The sequence below is a fragment of the Corylus avellana genome, chromosome 8, assembly GCF_965113065.1.
Source record: "Corylus avellana chromosome 8, dhCorAvel1.hap1.2, whole genome shotgun sequence".
NCBI classification, from domain to species: domain Eukaryota; kingdom Viridiplantae; phylum Streptophyta; class Magnoliopsida; order Fagales; family Betulaceae; genus Corylus; species Corylus avellana.
The window spans coordinates 21,417,792-21,439,548 of NC_142497.1; the positions used below are offsets into that span (position 1 = coordinate 21,417,792).

At 36.5% G+C, this 21,757-nt stretch overlaps 2 protein-coding genes across 2 annotated transcripts; one reads left to right on the top strand and one right to left on the bottom strand.

The window, feature by feature from the left end:
- Positions 1 to 878: 878 nt before the first annotated feature.
- On the bottom strand, positions 879 to 8,655 carry LOC132163117 (uncharacterized). Its single transcript, XM_059573310.2, has 9 exons — positions 7,437 to 8,655; positions 6,243 to 7,312; positions 5,309 to 5,953; positions 4,435 to 4,884; positions 3,775 to 4,227; positions 3,114 to 3,563; positions 2,703 to 2,891; positions 2,268 to 2,381; positions 879 to 1,272 (listed from the first exon to the last, which is right to left on the bottom strand). Exons 1-9 carry the CDS (start codon positions 8,653 to 8,655, stop codon positions 1,228 to 1,230), a joined length of 4,635 nt encoding a protein of 1,544 aa, XP_059429293.2. The 3' UTR covers positions 879 to 1,227.
- Positions 8,656 to 12,116: 3,461 nt separating this feature from the next.
- LOC132163980 (ATP-dependent zinc metalloprotease FTSH 9, chloroplastic) lies at positions 12,117 to 20,561 on the top strand. Its single transcript, XM_059574373.2, has 13 exons — positions 12,117 to 13,174; positions 14,572 to 14,637; positions 14,724 to 14,858; positions 15,046 to 15,111; positions 15,501 to 15,686; positions 15,781 to 15,867; positions 15,960 to 16,073; positions 16,187 to 16,311; positions 16,419 to 16,527; positions 17,183 to 17,308; positions 18,272 to 18,595; positions 18,672 to 18,795; positions 19,899 to 20,561. The coding sequence occupies exons 1-13, from the start codon at positions 12,308 to 12,310 to the stop codon at positions 20,021 to 20,023; spliced, it is 2,454 nt and encodes an 817-aa protein (XP_059430356.2). The 5' UTR covers positions 12,117 to 12,307; the 3' UTR covers positions 20,024 to 20,561.
- The last annotated feature ends 1,196 nt before the right edge of the window (positions 20,562 to 21,757 follow it).

The window sequence follows — 21,757 nt, forward strand, 5'->3', positions numbered from 1 at the left end:
GGTTGATGTGATAAGGGCCATGTCAATTTGTTAATGTGATAAGTGTTATTTATTTATTTATTTTTGGGTAATTACATTTTCCTCCATCAACTACAACGCATTATCATTTTGCCCCCATGAACTAACAACCCTACTCTCCGACCGCATCAAACTACCATTTTATGCCCAAAACCCCAATTCTGTCGATCAAAGGCGTTAACTCAAACGGTCAACCCGTCACTTTGCTCCCATGAACTACAACGCATTGTCACTTTTAACGCAACCTTTGACTGACGGAAGAAGGATTTTGGGCACAAAATGGTAATTTGATGGGGTTGGGCAGTAGAGTTGTTTGTTCATGGGGGTAAAGTGACAATGCGTTGTAATTGATGAGAAAAAAAGGTAATTATCCTTTTTTTTTTAAGTGTGGTAAGAGCTATGCAGTGGCGGAGCTACGTGGAGGCCTGCAAGCGAACTGCATGGGTGCAAAACAATGTAAGTGTCAATCCCTTGTTGATATATACTTAGATTTTCTATTTGCATTCTATTAATTCCTTGTCAGGCACATATGGACTGAAGGTCTATTTGGTTTTGCAGTTTCAAAATTTGCAATTTAAAAAATAGTCATTTCAAAACGTACACGTTGATTTGAAAAGTTAAGTGTTTAATAAAATCGTGGTTTTCCTAGTTAAAATTATGCATTTTAAAAAATGATTAAATTTACAACTTCTTATTATATTAAGCTTTTGAGATAAATCGGTAATTTAACAACATCAAACTCTCAAATAATTAATGCACGAGCTGAAATGTGACAGCAGAACCAAAGCTACTAGTTAAAACATCTTGTTTCCACTGTCTCTTTTTGGTTGCGTCCAATAGAAACACAAGATAAATTACCCATAAATTCAAATAGATTAGTGCATTTACAGCTCAAAACTAGTCTTTTTCAATTGGGCATGATCAAGCTATAGCTGGACCAAACATAGAAGGCATTAATCCAGCTTCTACAACCTACCTTCCTATACATACATACATGCACGCATACATACATATATTAGCCTCTGCATGGCCATCATTTGCCTCTGTGTCAGGAACTCTCACTTTGGATGCATGCTGTTTGGTTTTGGCGACTCCTCAGTGCCAATTCATCCTTCTGGTTATATATCTTCTCTAACCAAGTCTTCAGATTCACCCTGGAAATTTTCCATTACTTCTGATTTGGCAGGTCTGTGACATTCTTATAATCAATCAACTTTCTGGTGCAGACTTCACTTGAAGATGATTAGATGGTTCCTGTTTAATGTCAAAGACAAAGGTGCCGAAGGTGAGTATAATGGCTCATCTTTTTCATGATAATTAATATATTTTTCCTTTCATTGGTATTTGAAAGTCATGAAAAAAATGTGGTTATCTATAGTCGATACAGAAATGTAAATGAACAAGTATCTTCGACAACCTACTCGTATAAACTCAACTTTTATATTATTTTTTATAGTATTATTTTAATTTCGTAATTAAACATCTTAAATAAAGAGCAATTATCTTCCTAATATAATAGATATAGCTTGAATTATTGATATTGTGGGTCTTGATATAGGTATATGTGTGTTTATGTGCATAATAAATTTATACACATACATACTATAAAACATACATATAAACTCGAGATTGAATTATTTAAAATTCAAGTTAATTTGTTTAATTAATTCAAATGATAAAATCTTAACAATAATTAATTAACCAATAATTAGTATGGATTTTCGAAAATAAATAAGCAATCATGATATTTACTTTATATAAGAAATAAGAAATGAATAAGTAAACTGAGTAGCTCGTGAATAAGCTCGAGTTCGCTCAGAAAATAAATGAGCTAAGCTTAAAGAGCTCGATCGGCTCGTGTTTGAAATAAAATTAAATGAACAAAGCTTGAACATTCAATACTCGGCTTGTTAGCTAGAGACCCAAGTTTATTTGCAACAAATAAAGACTACCGAAAATACTTGTTACAGACTTACAGTGCAGTTACTTATGCGTGATAGCTGTGGTATAGCAATTGAGGTATGTAAAAAACTCGTTCCCAGATTAGGGGGAAACAAGATAGTGACTATTAATGCTTTAACATCTAAGATTAGCTTCATTATTTCCTCAAATAGCAGAAAAAGGAAGAGAAATTTAGTTCCTTTTTTTTTTTTTTTCAACTATTTGGTGTTGAAATAATTCAGTTATAAATATCTTCCTTTTGCTCTTTCTTCTCAAAACCCAGATGATATATAATGCGAAATACTAACCTCATCTTTGATATTTGAAGAGACGTCTAGATATCCCTCCATATCCATATCACTGACTACTGGATCATTGACATTATAGACAGTGTTGGCTTCTGTAGTAAACTTCCCCGGTTCCTGTTTTATATATGTTACAAATGAGCATATGTTAGTCAAGTCATCTGTTGTTTCCTCACTCCTTTTCAATTAAATTAAAAAAAGAAAAAGAAAAAAAAAAAGTCTTTCTTTGGCGTATGCTTGAACGATATACTTATTAAAACGATACAAATTATGTTAATTGGTAAAAACTATATAATTAGGAATACTATGCAATAGCAGTCAAATAAAACAAGATGTAGCATGTCCAGAAAACAAAACAAAATAAGGAACTAATTCTATAGAAACTTCATAGCTATTTCAGGAAAGATGCATGCAAAAAGATACTGTTTCTTCTGGTACCATGGTTCCAGGTATACTATTGCTGTCCTGTACTGGTTTTGATAGGCCAGTGCTGGCTTGGGATTCACCTTCAATGGCTTGATAAGATTTTGAATTTTCCTTTCCTTCCTTGTCATTAACCATGGGTTCCCTCAAGTTGTCAACAGTGTTGGTTTCTTCAGTAGACTTCTTTGTAGGAATAGATGGTTCCTATTCAATATGAGGTGTAACCATAATTCAAACCATATATTTCAATTTTCAATGAGAATTACAGCTCTTATGCATGCATAATCCTGATATTTTCTTGGTATGAAGGCAACAAAAACAGATATATCAGATGGTAGCATGGTATACATGTGAGATATATGTATATATTCTTTCTTGATCTAATATATGCACAAAAGAATTCTTCATTGCAATAGGAATACTAACCAGCAAATTTTCAAAGCCATGATCGTTCGTTGGTTGAGCATGTGTATCCTCCACAAAATGCTGTGCATTTTGAGGTGCAGCCAGTGTAAAATTCAAAAGTAGTTGTTCATCCAACGTATCTGTTTTTGCAGTGTTTTCCAAATTTTGACTTGAATTCGATGAGAAGGCTTGATCAATTGGGATCTTTTCTGGTAATTCGGACTTTGGTGACGAGGATGAACTGGAGTTGATAGGGACCTCTTCAATCACCAACTCTTGCGACGAAGCTGATGCAATGTAATCATCAGAATTTTGGTTTACTCCAGAAGCTTCCCTTGCCATGATACTTTGTTCACCAACACTTTCTTGAATTGATTTCAAGTTGCTTTTGACCTCATTAACCACGGGTTCTCTCAAGCTGTCAACACTGTTGGTTTCTTCAGCTGACTTCTCCGAAGGACTAGATGGTTCCTGTTCAATGAGGTGCAATTATAAATCAGACTCTTTGAATTTTCAATGAGCATTACTGCTCCCATCATATCCTCATATTTCTTGTTATGGAAGCAACAATAACATATAAGTTTGATGGTAGCATGGTATGCATGTGTGAAAGAAAGTTATATTCTTTCTTGATCTAATATATATGCACAAAATATTTATTCATTCCAATAAGAATACTAACCAGCAAATTTTCAAAACCATGATCGCTAGTTGGGTGAGCATGTGTATCCTCCACAATATGTTGGGCATTTTGAAGTGCAGACAGTACTGTTAAATTCAGAAGTGATTGTTCATCCAATGTATCAGTTTTTACAGTGTTTTCCAAATTTTGACTTGAATTCGATGAGGAGGCTTGATCAATTGGGATCTTTTCTGGTAATATGGACTTTGGTGATGAGGATGAACTTGAGTTGATAGGTACCTCTTCAATCACCAACTCTTGCGATGAAGCCGATGCAATGTGATCATCAGAATTTTGGTTTACTCCAGAAGCTCCACTTGCCATGATATTTTGTTCATCAATACTTTCTTGAAATGATGTCAGGTTGCTTTTGACCTCATTAACCACGGGGTCTCTCAAGCTGTCAACACTGTTGGTTTCTTCAGCAGACTTCTCTGAAGGACTAGATGGTTCCTGTTCAATGAGGTTCAATTATAAATCAGACTCTTTGAATTTTCAATGAGCATTACTGCTCCCATCATATCCTCATATTTCTTGTTATGAAAGCAACAAAAACAGACAAGTCAGATGGTAGCATGGTATGCATGTGTGAAAGAAAGATGCATCTTTCTTTATCTAATATATGCACAAAATATTTATTCATTGCAATAGGAAACTGACCAGCAAATTTTCAGAACCATGATTTTTAGTTGGGTGAGCATTTGTATCCGCCACCACATGTCGTGCATTTTGAGTTGCAGTCAGAGTTAAATTCAGAAGTATTTGTTCCTCCAATGTATCAGTTTTTGCATTGTTTTCCAAATTGTGACTTGAATTTGATGAGGAGGCTTGATCAATTGAGATATTTTCGGATAATACGGACTTTGGTGATGAGGATAAACTTGAGTTGATAGGGACCTCTTCAACCTCAAACCCTTGTGGAAAAGCTGATGCAATGGGATCATTAGAATTCCGGTTTACCCCAGAAGCTCCACTTGCTATGATACTTTGTTCATCTACACTCTCTTGAATGAGTTTCAAGTTGTCTTTGGACTCATTAGCCTTGTGTTCTCTCAAGCTGTCAACACTGATGATTTCTTCAGTTAAGTTCTCTGAATGACTAGATGGTTCCTGCTCAATATGAGGTGCAAGTATAAATCATACTATTTCAACTTTCAATGAGCATTACTGCTCCAATGCATACCCTAATTATAAAGGGAGCAAAAACAGGTAAGTTAGATGGTAGAATGATAGAGAAGTGCAACACATCTCAAATTTTCTTCTCAAAAGTTAGTTCCTAAATGATATGTCACCATGTTATGAGATTTATTACTTTGGGAAGTGTGTTATCAACTCATGGGATGGAGACACATCATTTGAGAGCCAACTTTTGGAACAAAAATTTGGAATGTTTAGCATTTCTCAGCATAATATGCCTATGTGTGTGTGTGTGAGAGAGAGAGAGAGAGAGCGAAAGTCTTTCTTGATCTAACATGCACAAGATTTTTTCTTTTTTACGCACAAGAATATTTACTCATTGCAACAGGAATACTACCAGAAAATTTTCAAAATCAAGATTTTTAGTTGGGTGAGCAATTGTATCCTCCGCCATATGCTGTGCATTTTGAAGTGCAGCCGGAGTTAAAATCAAAGGTGGCTGTTTATCCAATGCATTAGCTTCTTCAGTGTTTTCCAAATTTTGACTTGAATTCGATGAGGAGGCTTGATCAATTGGGATCTTTTCTGCTAATACAGACTTCGAAGATGAGGATGAACTCGAGTTGATAGAGACCTCTTCAATCACCAACTCGTGTGGTGCAGCCGATGCAATGGGATCATTAGAATTCCGGTTTACCCCAGAAGCTCCACTTGCTATGACACTTCGTTCATCTCCACTCTCTTGAATTGATTTCAAGTTGTCTTTGTCCTCAGTTGGCTTTGTCATGTTCACAGTGCCCTCATCTTCGGTTAGCTTTACTTGATTTCCTCCAACATCTTCAATAGGCTTTGAGTTATTATTCCCGTCAATTGGTTTTGCAGAGTCCAATAAGGCCTGATTCTCAATAGGCTTTTCAGTGTCTTGCTTGTTCACTAGCTGCCATCCACCATCTGTGCTTTCATTCATCTTCAATTCTTCCATGTCTATATGATTAACATCATAAACAGCGTTCACCCCCTTTTTAGTCATGTCATATAAATCCTGTTTAACATTCCAAAGTTACAATGGTAAGAATAATAATTTACTTTTTTTTTTTTTTTTTTTTTTGGGTCTTGAATGAGATAGTATTACCTAGTTTTGGTCCTAAAAAATATATAATGATATTCTGAGAAAGAGGTTTTGAATGTGATTTGATAATTTATCCTACTATGACCTTTGATTTCAGTATGATTGATGTTTCAACCTCTTAAAATTTGAACTTTTGTGATATTGGAAAATGTTAAGAGACCAAAAATAGTACTTTGTAATGGCATAAAAATGACTAGCTGACCTCTGGTTTTTCAGAATAAACTTCATCAAGTGAATGAGCCACCAAATTCTCCATCAAATGCATTTCTCTTTTCAGATTTTCAGATGAAGACGGATTTGAAGAATTAGAAGACTTGGATTTGGGTTCCCCAACTTTTTCCAGTACTTGTTGGACATCAGCATGGATCTTATGCTCGATGTTTACTGACTGAGCTTGACTCTCTCCAGATATGTCAACTGTTGAAGATGACAATGAACTGGTGTCAGTTGATTCTTGATCTATCTGTTGTGGATGTTTGGATGACACAACATCCTTAGAATTATTGTCGACTTCTGACAATCCTACTTCTACAATATCCTCCTGACTGACTGCATATATTCCTCTTGATCTCGATTCATCTTCTTCTACTCCAGATTGGTGGGATGAGGCTCCTGCCCACATTATTTCTTCACTACCTTCAGTTTCCTCATCAAATGTCATGGATTCTCCATCAATAAGTGAAATTGTTCCGTCAACTGTCCGTGGAGACGAACCAACTTCTGAGACCTCCACCTCCATGTCAGAAGCTATGGAATTGGCCTGAGTATGACTAAATCCCTTACCTGTAAAAAAATTACAGTCTTCTCTCCTGTTTTTGTCATCTGCTGATGGACTAGAATCATATGAAGGTTCACTTGCAGGCTCAGCTATTGAACTCCTTATGGACATTTCAGCAGGATTTGATTCTACATTTTCTGAAACTTCAGCTCTGTAAGCATTCATTATGTGTTCATGTTCTTCATCTGAAGAAAATGAGTTTGACTCATCACTGCTATCTTCAATTAAATCCGTCTCCATGTCAACTTCACGTTTGTTACTTAAGATTGACTCCATGCCATGAGATGTTTCCATCTCCTTCTCTCCTTTGATGTCAATCATGCTATTTTTAGTAAGTATTTCCTCTTCATGTTCGATTCCCACCGAGTTTATTACCTGATTGTGAGCTAGGGTTCCAGCTTCAACAAGATCACAAATGCTATCAACACGGGAAATGCGGCGGCCACCTTCTTTATTTAATAGCTGTTCAATTAGCTTATCATGATCTCCAAAATCTGCGAGGGAAAAAGATTATATTGGCTTAGAATTAGAAGCAGAAGTTACCTCAATTTTTCTGATCATAGGTTGAATTAAGAATAGTAAGTAACAAATATCTAAAAATGGAAAAACTGGTCTTACTTGAGTGCCTTTTGAATCTCGAGTATCCTGGTCCCTCCAGGGCCCCCTTCTCTGTAACAAAAAGGGGGACGAACTTTGTGTCTCGTCGATCTTGCTTGGTTTCCATTGGTAAAGAAGGCCCCAGACTGAAGCTTTCATGCCTGCAGTATAACATATCTTTATGAGCTGACATGAATTCTTGATCAAAACTGTCTCCCATGAGATTGGGCTTTTCTTCAAGGGGGTCATAGGGAATGTCAAATGGGTTTCTTGTTGGTAACAAAATTGAAGGGGCTGAATCAGGCATTTCTAAGCGTTCAATTTCATCTAGAATGTTTGGGACACCAATAGGGTTGTTTCTTGCAACAAAAATTGGGGCAACTTGACTTGGAGGAATATTACTGTCTAAGTCAATCGAACCTCTCTCAACCTGCATTCTGCGTAGCTTTTTTGCTCTTCGTTTTGCAATTAGACTTTCCAGCCTCCTGTTCCTTTCTATCTCAGAAATCCCCAGATCCATAAGATTTCTCTGATCATCCTCTGTCCACTCCACAGCCTGATTCCCATCTTCGTGCGCCTCTTCTTCATCGTCATCGTCTTCTTCTTCCGTGTTGTCTGCCTCTAACTCAATACCACCAACATCAAATTTATGAAAACGTGCAGAGTCCAAGAATGCAGAATAATGTTCATCAAGATTTTGGATACCTTTAGATTTTGAATAATTAGCCGAGGAACTCTCTCCATGCTCAAAAGAATAACTTTCTTTCTCCTCAATGGCAGTTTTACCAATTGGATACTCATTAGAAGCTGCCTGTAAAACCTTATCTTCTTCCTTCTTACCACCCTGTAGATCCAATTCTTTGTTCTTCTCTTTAACATTTCGTCGAACACTTGTTTGATTGCGTAAGGAAGAGTAATAATTTCTATTGACAGCAATACCATATTCAACAGAGCCAGACCTTTTATGTAACGTTACATTGTTCCTTTCCTCATCTCCTTTGACAACGTTGGACTGTTCCGAAGTCCAAAAGACTCTAAGAAGAATACAAATACAGACAAGAAATGGGGAAGAGTAGGCCAAAAAGCTGAGGATGGAAGGAAGAAATACATATACAAGGAGGGATAAAAAGAAAGAACCAGAAACAAATGGATGCTTTTGTACAAATCTGTGACTGGTCTTGATGGAAAACTCAAGGATTCTACATAAACAAACTACAATATCCTCTGCATTAACACCCATGTCTATTTCTTTCAGTGATCTACAATGGAATAATCCACATTTGGAAGAAAATAAGAATTGGGTAATTGAGAACCAACTGAAAAAGATCAATGCTCAATAAAAAATGCAGAGTTGGGGTTGATTTTTTGAAAGAAAACTTGAACAAATGTGATGAACAAATGAAGAGGAAAGAAAGAAAAGAGTGGTCAAAATCTTTGCTGTGTTCCCCCAGCTTTGGATTGGGATGTCTATTTTTAGGAACATTTGTTTGGCTAAGAGCGTTTGGAGATCCTCGGATTCTGGAATCTGGAGTTTTACATTCTATTTATCTTCCTAAGTTCATGGGATAATGAGGACAAAATAGAAAACAGGTATCTGAAGGTGGTTAGTAAAAAGAACATATTTGTCTCACATGACCTCGTGGTTTTCGATAATCAAAAGTTACTCCCCGAAGAGTTGAGATTTTCGGGCGTGCCAATTATTATTATTATTATTAAATTGAAGAAGAGAAATATTAAAGGAAAATTTAAATTTAAAATATTAGCGCTAAATTTGAGATATTAGCACTAAATTTGAGGCATTAGCACCAAATTTAGGATGATCGAATCCCTTTTAGGTGATACAAATCCCTAAAGGGTTAATCTCCCACCCCTAAATTTTAGTTTTGAATATAAAAACAAGTTTTGAGGCATTAAAAATTAAATATTAATTTATAAAAATTTAACTAACCAATTTATTATTATTTTTTTAATATATGTCATACGCTAGGCTGCCTTTTGGTAGCTGCATAGCAGGACTCCTCCCCGAAAGATGACTTTAAGGAGTTCTACTATGCAGCTGCCAAAATTTGGCAGCCTAGCGTAGGACAAATATTAAAAAAAAATAATAAAAAAAAGTTTTGTTTTTTTTTTTTGGTTAAATTTTTATGAATTAATATTTAGTTTTTAATGCCTCAAAATTTACTTTTAGATTTAAAATTAAAACCTATGGGTAGAAGGTTAACCCTTTAGGGATGATATTACTTAAAAGGGATTCGATCATCCTAAATTTGATGCTAATACCTCAAATTTAGTACTAATACTTCAAATTTGGATTCCCCTTTAATATCTCTCTTCTTCAATTTTTTTAAAAAAAAAGTCGTCAAATGTCTGACGCATGAGGCAGCCGGAAATCTCTATTCGACTTTAAGACCTGTTTGAGATTGTGTTTGTAAACCTCAAAAGTGTATTTAATACCCTAAAATCTTGCTTAAAGTAAAAAAACACATGTTTGGTAAAAAAAAATTCAAAGCACTTTTGATGGTCAAAAAGTCTAAAAATGAAAAAAAATACACACTTTTGGCAAAAGCTTAAAAATGAAATTTTTGCCCAAAAACGCTTTTTAACTTAAAAGCTCTATTGAGATTTTGTTTGAAAAATAGAGGTTTTAAGTAAAAAAAAAAAAAACTATTTTTTGGCAAAAACTTTATTTGTAAACTTTTGTCAAAAGTGCGTTTTGACCATTTTTTTTTTTTTTTTTTTTTGCTTATTGAACCTTTAAAAACGCTTTCAATTTTTTTTATACCAAACGGGTATTTTTTTTTTTAAACGGACTTTTTGAATGTTAAATGTACTTTTAAATCTCTCAAACGCACATCCAAACATGTCCTCAATCTTTGCACGATGAGATTGACTCAATTAAGGTCCCTTGCAAATTTGCAATTCAAAAAATGATCATTTTACTCACCAACAAAAAAAAATAAAAATTGGGGGGCCAAACCATTCTTTAAAGTGATGGGTTACTCAAGGGTAAAAGTATAGTTAAGGGTAGGCCAACCATCCCCTCTCACCCTTTGAAGGTGGTGATTGGTGATCCTAAAATGGTAGTGTGACTACCTCCCAGTTGTTTGGGAGTAATCGTATCACTCTTGAACTCTCAAATAGTGGTTGCACCACCTTTGAGTGCTTACGGAACCTATTGAACCATCAATCACTCTTGATGGCTTCGAGGTGGTGTAACCATCCTTGAACCAATCACCCTAATCACTCTTTTGAGCCGATTGAACTTTCTCTCATAAGATTGAACATTCTCTCGTAAGATAAGACAGTGGTTGGCCACACCTGAAGGAAATGATCTAGCCACCCTTTTTCTTTTTCTTTTTTTGTTTTAAGACTTGCTTGGCTAAAATTCAAACTATTCATTTTCCTTAATTGGAATTCCCCCACCTGAGAAAATCAATTTCTCTTTGTCATCCGCTTGGTTTCGATACTACGTGCTTTCAGAAATTTAGAGGCAATTACAAGCAATAATCATGTAAACAACTTCCAAAGTCACAATACCATGGGTTTTACCAGCCAAGGTTTTTGACCAAAAGGAGTTGGAGAAAGCAACATTCTATACCATGTGCCATACTTTTCCTTTAAAAGACACATCCAACTGTTTTGAAAATCTTAATTTGTCAATATATTATGAAGAATGTTCTTTTCTTTTTTTAAGTTTGAAAAAATGTTATGACGCAATATAAAAATAAAAAATGTTTTTGTGTTTTTAATAGTATTTTTTTTTTCTTGCTCGAATTATTTGTTAACATTTTTTTTTATAATCAATAGGAAAAAATGGGTTACAAGGGATCGTACAATAAAAGAGGGGTGGACACCTCAACAACAAAGCCCAAACAATAAAGGCAATACCAGAATATATACAAACACGTATTGTAGGCAATGAGTCTATTAATAGTTTTAGAGGAACCAAAAACAATTTGAGCTTCTCCAAATGCCTCACAAGGCGGTAACAAATGACAAGCACCCTATAAGGAAATGACAACAATCATCGTGAAGTGGTTGTCGTGAGGATAGTATTGCCAAAGACCGCGAGGACACTACTGAAGACCAACGAGCCAAAGTCTCCAAAGATATATCGAACCACATTAGGACAAGGAGACACAAACCCAAGACAAAAAACAGCAGCAACAGAAACAGAAAAATAACAACAGAGAAGCTTAATAACAGAAAATAAGAAAACAATGGAAAATTCATAGTAAAGCTAAAAGCCAAAAAGCAACAGCAAAAACCCTTCGACGGCAGCCACGGCGAAGAGGTGCAGGGACGGGAGGGCAAGGGCCCGCCATGAGACATTTTTTTGTTTATAAAAAAACAAGGAGCCAATTTCTGTCCATTCAGCCAAGCCCGAAAACCATTGCCTTAACCCGAGCCCAACTCTGACATCGTGTAGTGAAGCCCAATTACGTACAAAAATATCAGCTGGAGCCCCACCAATCATCAGCATCTTGCTCCTATACACGTGTCTCCTGATGCTGACCTCAGAACATTATTTCCACGTGGTCAGCGGCACAGACAATTCCTTCTGGAATATTATTTTTTCATTTCACTACAACTGCTGCGGATAACGTTAACCAAAAGAGAAAAAAAATTAAAAAAGAAGAAAAAACTAAAAATGAAATTGACAGTTAGGATCTTCAACTTCGGCTTAATCGGACGGCCTGAAATCCAAGAAGAATTCTGGGTGCCTGTCTTTCTGTCTGTCTCTCTATCTGCTCCGACCTTAGCGATAGGCTATAGCACCCTTCGCACATATATCTCTCTCTCAAGCGCACGCACCAACATATACTTACACATATAGATATGTAATATAAACACACTATTTGAAAACTGATTTTGCTTTTTAGGGTTTCGAAATGTCATCGGTGGAGTCCTTACGTCCAATATTTCACCAAAACATCCATTTGAATTCGTATCAGAGACTCTATCATTGCCATGGATTACGCTTCTTTCGCTCTCAGTCCAAGGGTTTTCCCCAAAACGCAAGCCGTTTTATCCCTAATTCTCTACCTTTTTCCTCAGCGGAACCGTACGGACCAGCGACCAGATTTTCGAAGAGTTCGGGGAGGTTCAATCTTTGGGGAGATTTCGGGTTCAGAAGGAATCGGATTCGGGCGAGTACTAAGGACAGCGATTCGGCGGCCGGTTCGAGCGGGACGAGCGAGAGCGAGAGCAACAAGAACTCGCAGAATTCGAGCTCTTCTTCGGCGTCGAATAGGCGAAAAGAGAAGCAAGGGAAAGGGAATGTGTGGTGGCCCAAAGGGAAAAAATGGCAGTGGCAGCCGATAGTTCAGGCTCAGGAGATTGGGGTTTTGCTCTTGCAATTAGGGATTGTGATTTTCGTTATGAGGTTGCTCCGCCCCGGGCTTCCGCTTCCGGGTTCGGAGCCTAGGACTCCGACGACCTTCATAAGCGTTCCGTACAGTGATTTTTTGAGCAAGATAAATAGCAATCAGGTGCATAAGGTCGAGGTTGATGGGGTTCACATTATGTTCAAGTTGAAGTCCGAGCCGGCAAGTCAGGAAATTGAGGTTGTGGGAGCGAGTAGCAGCAAGTTGCAGGAGTCCGAGTTGTTGCTCCGGAGCGTGGCGCCGACGAAGAGGATCGTGTACACGACGACGCGGCCGAGTGATATAAAAGCCCCGTACGAGAAGATGCTTGAGAATGCGGTGGAGTTTGGGTCACCGGATAAGCGGTCCGGTGGATTCTTGAACTCTGCATTGGTAAGCACATTTCGTTCTGTTATATCATGCTGTGATAGTGACGTAGTTTTTAATGGTTAACATATCTGATTTTGCGCTAGCTGCTATGAACTCCGCTTCAGTTGTTTGTGACATGTTCAATGGTTCCTCGTGCCAAAACAATTGAACTATATATTGATTTTGTAGTATAATATTGTAAGGCTGGCAGCGAGAATTGATGAACAATAGAAATTAGTTATAGAAGGTTTCGAACATAAGAAATTCCAATCCGTTTGTTGAGCTAGAATTTAAAATGTTTGATGCTAATCCTACATAGTAGCCGATGTGTTGAGCTTCATACTGAAATATAATTCCTTTTTTTCATCTATTTTAATGTTCATTTATATGTGAAGATAAGGTTAACAAGAACTTTTTTTTCCCAATGGTAGCTAGTTAATACATGTCTGTAACTTGAATCTTCTCGAGAATCCTGCTTTTTGCTGTGAGCACATAAGGACAGTTAATGTGAATTCACTGTCTTTGCTTTGGAAGTTTGTTTTGACTAAATAACAATCAGTACAAGGTTTCCTATTCTGAATATATGAAGTTTTTTTTTTTTTTTTTTGATAAGTTGAATATATGAAGTTTTCTTCGACTCAATAATAATCTAGGATAGCTTTCAATAGATTATAAGATTGTGTGGAAACTAAACACGGAAGGTTTCAAATATGACCATACCATATCATGTTTACCTATATTGCTAAACGAGACCCTAGATTAGTCCCTAAGGGCACGTTCAGTACATGCAATGGTCATTCTTTTAGGAATAGGAATGGGTATTACTGGGAATACAAGAAGTTGGAATGAAATGACCATTCCTATTCTTTTCTTTGGTGACAACACATGATGCTCTCAATGGAATTAAATCAAAATTCCTACAATACCCAAGATTTTATTTTATTTTATTTTATTTTTTTGGGTTTGAAGAAAAAACATTGGGTTTTTTTTGGAAACTCCATTATATTCGTCTAGGAATAGCCCTTAGAATGATGTGCAACCCAACAGAATAATCATTTCATTCCATGGGTTTATTCCGCATACCAAATGTGCCCTAAGTGTAGAACCATGTATTACTTTTCATCTGACATCCTTATCTGTGTTAACAAATGTTGACATGCATGAAAAGCCTAAAAGTTAATTAATTTGCTTTCTATGGAAAGTAGACAATTACCAAAGCAACGGGAAATATTTTTGCTAGTGGCCTAGTTTTTTGGGGCTGCTACATAGCATAAGTGTGACAATTTTTTTTTTGGCAACTTAAATTTTCTTTCAAATTGTTTTTGACTCTACACCATCTGTATCTACAATTTGTATTGTATTGGAATTTATTTCTTAGAAGATCAAAGCTTTATATCTTGACTTTGGACTGTTATTTGCAGATAGCTTTGTTTTATGTTGCTGTGCTTGCAGGACTTCTCCACCGGTTTCCTGTAAGCTTTTCTCAGGTATGAACCAGCATGCTTCTTTTTCTTGTGCCTTGATGGTTGAAATAATGCTTCATGGCCCTCAGTGAATACATTCTTGTGTACAGCATACGACTGGTCAGATTAGGAACCGCAAATCTGGGGGTTCTAGTGGTGCAAAAGCATCTGAACAAGGTGAAATGATTACCTTTGCTGATGTTGCTGGTGTTGATGAGGCTAAGGAGGAGCTTGAAGAAATTGTGGTATGCTAGACTCTGCTCAGATTATTCTTTTATCAGCAAAAATTGTCAAGTTTTGTAGGAAGTCCTAAAGGGTTTTTACTTACTCCTTTTTTTTTTTCCTTAAAATCTTTGTATGGCATTCATAGTCTTCTTTTTTATTTTTTTATTTTTTTTATTTTTATTTATAATGCTGATGCTTATTTGCCAGGAATTTCTTCGGAATCCAGATAGGTATATACGACTTGGTGCTCGACCACCTAGGGGTGTTCTCTTGGTAAGTTTTATGCAGAGACTACTGATGAATGACCTCATTATGAGCCCAAGAATTTGAAATTGTGATAGTCTACTAGCAAATCTTTGGCAATTTTGATCAACTGCAGGGATGGGGCCAACTATTCTAATTCTCTTCCCTGAAGATCTTCTATGCTAGATTAATTATTATTGGTGCTGTCCAATCTACAGACCTTCCTGGTTTACATTTGTTTTCCCTATAAATGTTAATAGAGATTGGCCAGATATCTCTTTAAAGTGGAGGTTTCCTTAGTTTTACCCATGAATGCTTCCCATCGACTGCTTGTATAATAGGATATATAGCAGACACCACCTTCCTTTTGAAATAAGTTTGATGCATAATTAGTAAATATGGCTCTGTTTATCTTACAGGTGGGTCTTCCTGGGACAGGTAAGACTCTTCTAGCAAAGGCTGTGGCTGGGGAAGCTGAAGTGCCCTTTATAAGTTGTTCTGCTAGTGAGTTTGTAGAATTGTATGTCGGCATGGGTGCCTCCCGTGTGAGAGATCTATTTGCACGGGCAAAGAAGGAGGCACCGTCAATAATATTTATTGACGAGGTTAGAGTTTGGGAATCTCTTACTATGTTGGATAACTATGTTCAATCTCTGAAGGTATCAATGCATTGCCAGTCACATTTTTTCTTTTATGCAGATTGACGCTGTAGCAAAAAGTCGTGATGGAAAGTATCGTATTGTTAGCAATGACGAGAGAGAGCAGACCTTGAATCAGCTGCTCACTGTAAGCTTCCTACGACATAGTTTGTCAGTTTCTGGAACATTTTATTGTAGTCACTCTTGACATCGGCCTGTCTATGTGAAATTGCATTTCAGGAGATGGATGGGTTTGACAGCAACTCTGCTGTGATTGTTCTTGGAGCAACTAATCGCTCAGATGTCTTAGACCCTGCACTTCGCCGACCAGGGAGATTTGATCGAGTGGTTATGGTTTGTATTCTGGCTCTTTCATCCCTCTGAATGTTGAAATGTGACGTCAAAACAAGTTCTGCTTTGCAGTTGTGTCAGCAATAATGCTCGTATGGTTTCCTGTCTTCTTTTAGGTAGAAACACCAGATAGGTGTGGAAGAGAAGCCATTTTAAAAGTACATGTTTCCAAGAAAGAACTTCCTTTAGCAGAGGATGTTGTCCTTGGTGACATTGCTTCTATGACTACTGGTTTTACTGGGTACTTGTTCTTTTCTCCAATACATCTAGAAGCTGCACCTTTCTTCTTTCCATAGCCCTGTTTGTGGAAAACATTGGAGTAAATGTTTGCTTTAAAATGTTGTACAGGGCTGATCTTGCAAACTTGGTAAATGAAGCTGCTTTATTGGCTGGAAGACAGCGGAAAGTTGTCGTGGACAAAATTGATTTCATTCAAGCAGTGGAAAGATCAATAGCTGTAAGTCTCTTGGTCTATTTGTGTGTGGAGGGGGGAGATTGTTCTTTCTTTGGTGTGCTTACTTTTCAGTCTTGTTCTTCCTACTTTTTTTTTCTTAAAGCTAAATAGTGATATTGCAGTTTGCTGACTTATGATAGAATGGTATACAATAACTGATTGTGATTTCACCCTTTCGCTCCCCTCTTAGTTCCAAGTTGGATCCTGATATTAGTGTTTTTCTTAGTGACTTTCTTGATCTGGTTTTCTATGGTTGATATCTTTTAGCTTTTCCTTTTTCTCTTATATAACCGCTTGTTTGAGGTTTGTTTTTCTCTTTTTTTGATAATATGAAGTATAACTTTATAACTAAATAAGTAACTCTAGCTAGGAGTTATATGCAATGGAGTTTCAAAATTGTATGTTATCTCGAATGCTCTTATGACATAAAAGTGTACTATGCTGGTGTGTTTAATGAGAATGCCCTGTTTACGTATTTTAGTCGACTGCATCCTATTGCTCTCATGCTTTTTCTTTGTCCTGTGCATTGAGGTATGTAAGGTTTTGCCCCTTGGAAGAATATAATATTCCAGTTGCAACATAGAAATCTATTAATATGATAAGTGAACTTTTGTTTGGATTAACTAACAGAGAAACTAAACCTAATTTCTTGTTGTAGGGCATAGAGAAGAAGACTGCTAAGTTGCAAGGAAGTGAGAAAGCTGTAGTTGCACGGCATGAAGCTGGTCATGCAGTAGTAGGTACTGCTGTTGCAAATCTTCTTGTTGGACAGCCGCGTGCTGAGGTAATGCATAGGAATTTTTTATTGGGATATATGTGCTGGGGTTGCTGGGATCCTAGCAGATGATAGGCCTCTATCTGGGTGACATATCTGTTAAAACCGTCTTCATAATTAATCACTCTCATTCCAAACATTTTACATTTTCTTTGAGAATAATATGATAGGGTCTGGAAAAATAGAGCATATTCATGGGCTGTCTATTTCCTTGAATGATTTTTCTCTATTTGTTATGCATGTTTGCTTCTGTTATTTGTGGGCTGGAACAGAGCTTGGCACAAGGCAATCTTATGTGGATGAGGGATTGTGTCATGATCATTTGTTAGGTGGAAAAATTTCTTGTTTTGAAATTTGAAAAGAGTGTTAAAGTTTAGCAAACTTGAAATATTAATTTATTTTCCCAGTGTGCCAATACTATAAGTGAGTGATAGAGGAGCTTCTCTTTTTTTTTTTTTTTTCTTTTTTTTTTCATGAAATTATTATTTTTTGTTCGTTTTTTCCTTTCTTGATGGGAACCAAGTGTACTTCTTACTTGATTGGTGTTGCTTCAAATTGTATATCAATTTCCTATCGATTGTGTATCAGCATTAGTTTTTTATAATTATTCATTTTTACTTTTACACTAAACTAAAGTCCAGATATGGTCATACCAATATTGGTACATATAGAGAATATGCCTATGGCTATTGATGTTTCACACCATGAATTGCATCCTCTTATCTTTTCATGGGCATATTAATCTTTTGTTCTTTTTTCCTTCGGACTAGGTACAAAAGTTTTGAATATGATAAGGTAGATTTTAATTAATAATGTGCAAATGAAGAAAAAGATGCAGAAATGTTTTGCAAGAAATTGTGAATCATTAGAATCTAGCACATGCTATGAATTGGTACTGCACTCACCCAGTTATTGATGTGCATGTCACATACATGATATAGTAGTAATCACTAAATGTTCTTGTGTTATCAGAAGCTAAGCATATTGCCAAGGTCAGGAGGGGCACTAGGCTTTACTTATACTCCTCCAACAACTGAAGATAGATATTTGCTGTTCATTGATGAGTTACGAGGCCGCTTGGTTACTCTTCTTGGAGGTCGTGCAGCTGAAGAAGTGGTTTATTCAGGTCGTGTGTCAACTGGTGCACTTGATGATATTCGACGAGCAACTGACCTGGCATACAAGGCAGTAGCTGAATATGGTCTTAATCAGACCATTGGCCCTGTTTCTATAGCCACGCTTTCGGGTGGTGGGATTGATGAATCTGGAGGAGGAGTTCCTTGGGGAAGGGATCAGGTCCTGTGATTTTTATTTTTTGTCTTTCTTCCTGTTATATTTGCTGTAAATACTGATATACAATGACCATTAACAGGGGCATCTTGTTGATCTTGTTCAAAGAGAGGTGAAAGCATTGTTGCAATCTGCTTTGGAAGTAGCACTTACTGTTGTACGTGCTAATCCTACTGTCTTAGAGGGGCTTGGTGCCCATTTGGAAGGTGATACTTGATCGCTCTTATTTTCTTCTATTTTACATATATGTGCATACATGGTATGGGTTGGGTTCAACATAAACTTAGTATAACTCTTTGCATTGGATTAATATTTTGCCTAGGTCTCCGTTGGATTAAATGTCTTCCACACTTATCATGCATGTCAAATTTTTGATCAAATGGATATCATTTACAATTTAACAAATTGCTAGACGTTCATATGAAATGGAGAATCTTAAATTCTGGGGCTGTCTTGCGAAGAAAATATGGTGGATGATTTTATGATTATGACAGCTATCAGGCTTAAAAAGTAAATAAAATAGGTCAGGGTATAGATTTATCGAAGAACATAGCAGAGAGAATTATTGAAGAGAGAGAGAGAGAGAGATTGTGTAGAATCCATATGGGGGAAGTAAAGAATTAGGGAAGGTAGAAAGAAGTGGGTCCTTGATCAAATAAAGAACACAAATATTTTCAATATATAAAAACTTTCATTTTGTTTTGGTATCATGGATGGAGGAGTAATTCTAGAAGTCATTTTTGTGTTCCCCTTGTATCACTCAATGAATGAGTTGCCTTTTAAAATCATTATTTGATCAAAATTCAATAATGATCGATCACAAGCCCAATGGTGATTTTAGAAGGCACATCGTTTTTAGAGTGACACAAGAATGACCTCTAACATTACTCATCATGGAGACTCTAAAAGACAAACTTGTCAAGAAAAACATCTCTAAAAACAAAATCAAGCAATATTGAAACCATATAGAAGATCTGATTTCACGTGAATAGAAACTGCCCAATAAACATCTTATAGACGAGCTTCAAATCTAAAATCTGAGCCTAAGAAACTTGTATAAAGCTCTACCTAGCTTATTTCCAACAATTTTATTGGCGAAAGTAAGAACTTTGTTCAGGATTTACCCAAAAAAAAAAAAAAAAAAAAACAGTTCTTTTTAACTGTAGGGACTGCCTCATAAATCCAGGTCCTGGATAATATGCAGATATAAATGTCTGAGATTGAGTTTGTGATGTGAAATAAGTGATCCTTATATCATAATAAGTCTGGCTACTGTTGGCCATGGTGATCTGATAGTGTTTATGTTCAGATAAAGAGAAAGTTGAAGGTGAAGATCTTCAAGAGTGGTTGAAATTGGTCGTTGCACCAGCAGAACTTAAAGTTTTTATTGCAGGCAAGCAAGAGACTCTTCTCCCACTTCAGACAGGCTCATGATAACAACTGTTGCTTATTCTTCTTAATGCCAAGTGAAAAATGGAGTCAATTGACACAGCTTCTAGCCATTGATGCCATCATCGATGAACTCATCCTCCAGATTGGCCTTGGCTCACACTTACATCTCTGTATATTTCAGTTAGGTAAATTTTGGCTTCGTTAATCAGCATCTACCATCATGTGCCATGTCTTATCTCACAATTTACCTGATTAAAACAAGATAAAGTGAAAAGGCTGAAAGAGTTATATTGGTCAGCCTTCTCAAGTATCTCTCACCTTAACTTTTAACAAGTGTGGGTATCGAAGCTTTTGTACATTGGCGATCATTTAAGTCATATAGAATATGGAACTGACAAGAAAGAAATGCCACCATCTGCAATGTAATTCTATTCATTTGTATATGTTATTGTTATGTGAATTACATACCGCTCCACATGGTTCAGAAAGTCCAGACGAACGCTGTTGATCATGGGAGCTACAAAGGCTCTGAAATCTTCACCAGATTTCCCTCTCTATTTTTATTCGGTGTTATAAGCTCTTGAATACTCTCTCATTGCATGTTGTTTTTCAAGGGTGAGTTTTACTTGGAGTTTGTATCATTTGGTAACAGCTAGACACCCAGTCACTAGTTAAAGTCATGGAGGGAGCGACCTATAGGAACACAGTGAGTTGCCATAGATGTCATTGTGGAGCGTACGATACTAGGTGTCTTACATAGTGTATATAAGCTTGAGCTCACCTTCTTGCAAGTGGGTAAATTCTTCTTACAGTTTGTATTAGTCTGAGGGTTGGTAGGGTGTAGTCTAGCCATGGAAGCTAAACTGCATGGGTCAACTAGGCTAGTGACTTTTAGGCTTTGGTTTGCCTTGGATTGGTAATTGGGTCAACTTGTGTCCTCGAAGTAGACCATAACATAACAATAGAACATATGGTAATTGGGTCAACTTGTGTCCAAATTGTATATAATTCTCAGATGCATTTTTAACAATAGAACATATGAAAATCGCATGTATTTTGGACACATCAATTTGATAGATTAGGTCAAAGAAAAATTATTTCAACTGAATTTAAAGAAAAACTTTGTCAACTTTTCGAGACTAAGAGACAGTCCAGGTTTTACTGGAAATGTCGTCTTCCTTATGTAAGGATGTAAAGTTTGCCAAGTTTTGGAAGCTCTAATCCATTATGATTGCATTACATAATAGGATTGCATTACATAATAGCTGTCAATTTCTTTTCATTTGTAACTTCTTTTCGAGATCATCATAAAAAGACAAGAATCTAGATTTACTTGTTTATAATCCTTTGCCCAAAGGAATGAAGGGTGGTGATGGTTTCCTAATCTGATTCATTGATATTTTGGTAGGAGATAAACCAAAATATCAGTGTTGCTTTTGAAAGCAACCATATCTTTCGTCCTTTGTTACAGGAAAAATGGCAAGACCTCTAAACCACATGATTTGTAAGGACCACAGTTCAATGGTTGTCCCGGAAAATTCATAATATTTGGTACCAAGTGCTTGGCATTGGCACGTCAACAGGTTGAGATAATAATGGCATACAAGTATGGTTTCTAGCATTATTCTTTGTTCTTTTATAATCGGGGAGGAAGTGTGTTGTCTTCTTTTATAGTTAAGAATTTGTTATTGAGTTTCTCCATAATTCTTGTGATTAGAAAGTGATTATTTTCACTTGGTATGACATAAGCATTAACTTTTCACCTTGTAAAGGGAA